We start from the raw sequence: 4,883 nt of genomic DNA, 5'->3' as shown, positions 1-4,883 counted from the left end.
GAGTCCTGTGCTCTATTGGTGAGAATTTCAAATGGTACAGCCACCTTGGAAAACAGTATGGTAGTGCCTCATAAAATTAGAAGTAGAGTTACCATATGCTCCAGAAACTCCACCTATAGGTACATAACTAAAGTAATTGAAAGCAGGATCTCAAAGATATATTTACACATCCACGTTTATAGCAGCACTGTTCACAATATCTAAAATGTGGAACTATCCAATAACTGATAAATGGATAAGCAAAAGGTGGTATATACACATAATGGAATTTTATTCAGCCTTAAAAGATAAGGATGTTCTGACATTTGTTACAGTAAGGATGAACCTTGACATTATGCTATGTGAAACAAAGCAGCAATAGAAAAACACATACTGTATTATTTCACTTACATGAGGTACCTAGGGTATCAAATTCATAGAGACAGGATGTAGAATGGTGATGGCCAGGGACTGTGGGGAGGAGGAAATGGGGAGTTATTAGTTAATGATACAGAATTTGAGCTTTGCCAGATAAAGAGGAATTCTGAAGGTAAATGGGGGTGACTGTTATATGACATTATGAATGGATTTAGTATCAAACACTACATTCAAAAATGTTAAGATGGTCAATTTTGTGGTATGTATTTTTACCACAATAAGACATTGGGGAAAAAAGGGATAATTGGAGGTGAGAAAAGATGGAGTAAATTGCACCTGGGAAACTCTGATCAACTTACACAGAAGAGAATTAAGCTACTGTGCAAAACTGATGAGAGAAGAAATGAGAGTAAAGTATATTATTTATTATTTCAAAATGAATCAAGGAAATAATCGGAAATCACACCACCATCAAATATTATGTAGAACAGGAGAGAGATTTGGCAGTGTGAATGAGCTATATTTCATTTTTCATATGAGGCAGTTAACCACTTTCTACTGTGATAAATCTTAGCAAAACTAGGGGTCCAACCATATATGTCTTTTTCTCCCCCATACTGTTCATCAAACTGAGTTGGGCAACTTTACTTTCACACACCTGTGATGCCTCAGGAGCCACCTTGACATACACATGTCAAGAAAATTATTAATTCTATATCTGAAGATACCTTGATTCCACTTTCACCATACAAAGCAGAGACTAAAGGTGTCACTCACAGATAACTCTATTCTGCCTTAGCTATTAAATAACTGTCTAGTCATTCATGTGAAGACCCTCTTGTTTCCCAAGTGATGTGCATGGTTTCAAGTGACTTACATCTTGAACAGGACTTATTACCAATCAGTCAAGTGTGTGGAAAAAAAATTCAGTAGAGAGTATCCACCACATTGGGGTAAAGTTCTTCAGAGAAGGTGAGGCTATTTCAATGTCCGTCTTTCTTCAGGTCCACCATTTGGAAATTACCTTAACACACAAGACTCTCAAGCAGTGTTTTCTCCCTTCCTAGGTAATGGTGCTTCTAAAAACAAAAATAGCGTTCTTTGAATTCCCATCTTCCTTGATATTAATTACATAGGATAAACGCAGGGTGGGAGGGCTATGGGTAATTCTCATAGATTGATGATATTATTTTTTCTCTTCTTAATCTATTCTGCTTCCACAGAGGCTATTCCGATAGTTTCACTACTCCTGTGTGCACATCTATATGAACAAATTTCGAATTTGTGTATTAAATGCTGATTACCCACTTAGGTCTCAGACTTTACAATTCAGATGTTTACTGAACATATTCACTCACATCTCCTAGAGATGCCTTTGTCTGAACATTCCCACAGCTGAACGTGCCATTTTCCCCCATGCTGCTTCTCTTTCATTTTCTCCTATCTTGGTTAATGATGTCACCATTACTAGTTATTCAAACCAGAAACCCGAAATTCATCTTGAGCTCTTACTTCTCACTCACACCCAACATTCAAGCTTTTGTCAAGTTTATGGATTTATTGTTCAAATTTGGATCTCTCTCTCCATTTCTACTTCTACTACTATATTTCAGAGCCCTATTCCTGAAATGCCCTATAATTCTTTACCATAACTTTTACTACATGTTTTGGTAATTTAAAAAATAAATTCAGTTTCCCCCATTGGACTTTAAGCTTTAAGATAAAATTTTTAAATGTCTGACTTATTCATAGGTATGCTTTCATCTAACAGTTGGTTGCCCATAAGGTGTATTCAATAAATACTTGTTAAAAGAACCCTTCACTAAATAATTTCATTAGAATTAATATTACTTTCTAGGCTACTAGAAAAAATAATAATCACATGCCAACTGTATTCCGTACCCTGTTCTATGGACTAGAGAAAAATGAACAAGACAATCAACGTTCCCATTTTTATTGCACTCACATGAATATATAAATCATTAAGGAATAGATAATTAAAAATCTGTATTCTGAAATTAAAGCATTCCAATAATTTAGGGATATAAATGAAATTACACACACCTGTATCCATTAATGCAGGATGTTTTAAAAAGGTGAAACATTTATAATGGCTCATGTTAGAAACTTATTTCTCATTCATGAAAATTCTAAAATCATCCTTCTTTTCTAATGGGAGCTCTTCTCAAAGGGCTAACCCAGATGCTTAGACCACTTCTATTCTATGGCTCTGATAATCTGCAACACAGCAATGTTAAAATAACTGATATGTACTAAGAAGAAATTCTGAAGGTTGGCACAAAGGCTCATTAAAACAATGTCTAATGATTACTATCATGACTAATAAGTAAATAAACAGGCAAACATATATTTTTTAAAGAAACATTTAATTAAGTACTACTCCCATTAAATTTGATCCTAGTGTTTGAATCTTTTGAAATAAACTTATATCGTAAATATTTTATCTCACATGTTGATTGTTTTCTGGGTGTTTAATTATGCATGGCCTTGAAAAGTTCTCTATGTTTTTGTCTAAAATATTTGTAAAAATGCTGATTCTAAGATATAAAAGTAGATGCCTGTATTGCACCACTGGAAATCTCCTCTGGCTTGGAATGTGTTCCATTAGCAGTGAATTCACTCAGTGGTATTAATGACTAGATCAGGATTGTCCTCCTAAGAATGCACCTCTTCGTTTATGGATTCACACATGGATGATGCTGTAAGGAACACAAAGTGGGATAGAGAAGAATGCCATTATCCAGGAGGAATGCCATTCTTCCTGGGAGGGTCAGAGCTGAAGTTGATGTCAGAGATATAAAGATGCTGGTGGAAACTCTGGGGTACAGCGTGGATGTGAAAGAATATGTCACTGCTTCAGTAAGTTTTGTCATACATAGAGACAATGGTAATGACTTTCGTATTCTTAAATAATGTTAGAAAACTTAGCTGTATGACCAGGAAATGTAACCTCTTGATAATCTAAAATCCAAACTTGCCAATGGAGGATTCTGGATGCTACATGTTCCCTTATAAAGTAAGAGTCATTCAACAAGAGCCTGGTATAACTTAACTGGGAAATGTTTTATTAACTCAGTAATGCCACCTTCTCTCTATAAGAAATCTCAGGATGATTTCTGTAACACTCTCTTTACTTTTCTCTAAATTAAGATTAGAATTTTCCTTGCCACTTCATTGTTTGTCATGGAATTCCTTAAGAAATCCCTTAGGTATTTATTTATTTGATTAGCCATGATAGTGAATCTCATAGTGCAAAATCAGTAGTATGGATCTCTTTCAGGACATGACCACAGAGCTGAAGGCATTTGCTCATTGCCCAGAGCACAAGACCTCTGACAGTACCTTCCTGGTGTTCATGTCTCATGGTATTCAGGAAGAATTTGTGGGAAGAAGTAGTCTGAGCAAGTCCCAGATCTATTAGAAGTCAATCAAGTCTTTCAAATGTTGAATACCAGGAACTGTCCAAGTTTGAAGGACAATCCCAAGGTGATCATCATCGAGGCCTGCCGTGGTGGTGAGTGCTGATGTCTTTAAGAACACCAGACATTAAAATACTTAACTTCATCTGTATGCATCCAGGATTTTTCCATTTGCTGCTTAATGTGAAAGAACACATACTGTCAGTACACAATAATGTGGCTTCTGCGAATTGTATTGCTGGTTAGTAGATGTTTGTTCCATATTTGTATTAGTCAGCATTCTCTAGAGGGGCAGAACTAACAGGAGATATATAAATATATGGGATTTTATTGGGAAAATTGACTCATGTGATCACAAAGTGAAGTCTCACAATAAGTCATCAGCAAGCTGAGGAGCAAGAAAGTCAGTCCGAGTCCCAAAACTTCAAAAGTAGGGAAGTCAACAGCGCAGCCTTCAGTCCATGGCCAAAGGCCCTAACGTCCCTGGCAAGTCTCTGGTGTAACTCCAAGAGAACAAACGCTGAAGAACTTGGAGTCTGATGTTCGAGGGCAGGAAGCATGCAGCATGGGAGAAACATGGAGACTGGAAGACTCAGGAAGTCAAGTCCTTCCAACTTCTGCCTCCTTTATTCTAGCTGTGTTGGCAGCTGAGTAGATGGTGCCCATCCAGATTTAGGATGGGACTCAAATAGTAACCTCCTTTGGCAGCACCCTCACAACACACCCAGGAACAATTCTTTGCATCCTTCAATCCAATCAAGTTGATATTCAATAGTAACCATCACAATATTTAAATTTGAGACTTTGATGTTTGAATATTGTTGGAATTTGAGGATTAGAAAAGGTAAAATTTGTTGAAAAGATTGTTACCGGGTTGCAAGTGTTTAGGGGTATGTGAATAAATGATAGAGCGAACACATTAATAAATACAAATGAACACAGGTTAAGAGAAGAATGTGGTTCTCTTGGCAATTGCTAGTCGTAGAAGACAAATCTTGTACTTCCTGAGAACCGTGGGGTTGTGTGGCTAAAAGATTCAACAGAAGCCTCTGGAAACACAAGCTGACCGAATCTAGAAGACTTTCA

At 36.6% G+C, this 4,883-nt stretch overlaps 1 protein-coding gene across 1 annotated transcript in view; it reads left to right on the top strand.

Annotated features, from left to right (window-relative positions):
• The first annotated feature begins 3,108 nt into the window (after positions 1–3,108).
• Positions 3,109–4,883, top strand: part of LOC116476195 (inactive caspase-12-like) — a 15,725-nt gene continuing 13,950 nt past the window's right edge. Inside the window, 1 exon segment of the mRNA XM_032165892.1 lies at positions 3,109–3,237. Within this exon segment, the coding sequence (XP_032021783.1) occupies positions 3,109–3,237 (129 nt within the window).

This window comes from Hylobates moloch, unplaced genomic scaffold (assembly GCF_009828535.3).
Source record: "Hylobates moloch isolate HMO894 unplaced genomic scaffold, HMol_V3 SCAFFOLD_11, whole genome shotgun sequence".
In the NCBI taxonomy this organism is placed as follows: domain Eukaryota; kingdom Metazoa; phylum Chordata; class Mammalia; order Primates; family Hylobatidae; genus Hylobates; species Hylobates moloch.
The sequence above is the reverse complement of the archived record's forward strand: the minus strand, read 5'-3'. Positions and strand labels throughout refer to the sequence as shown.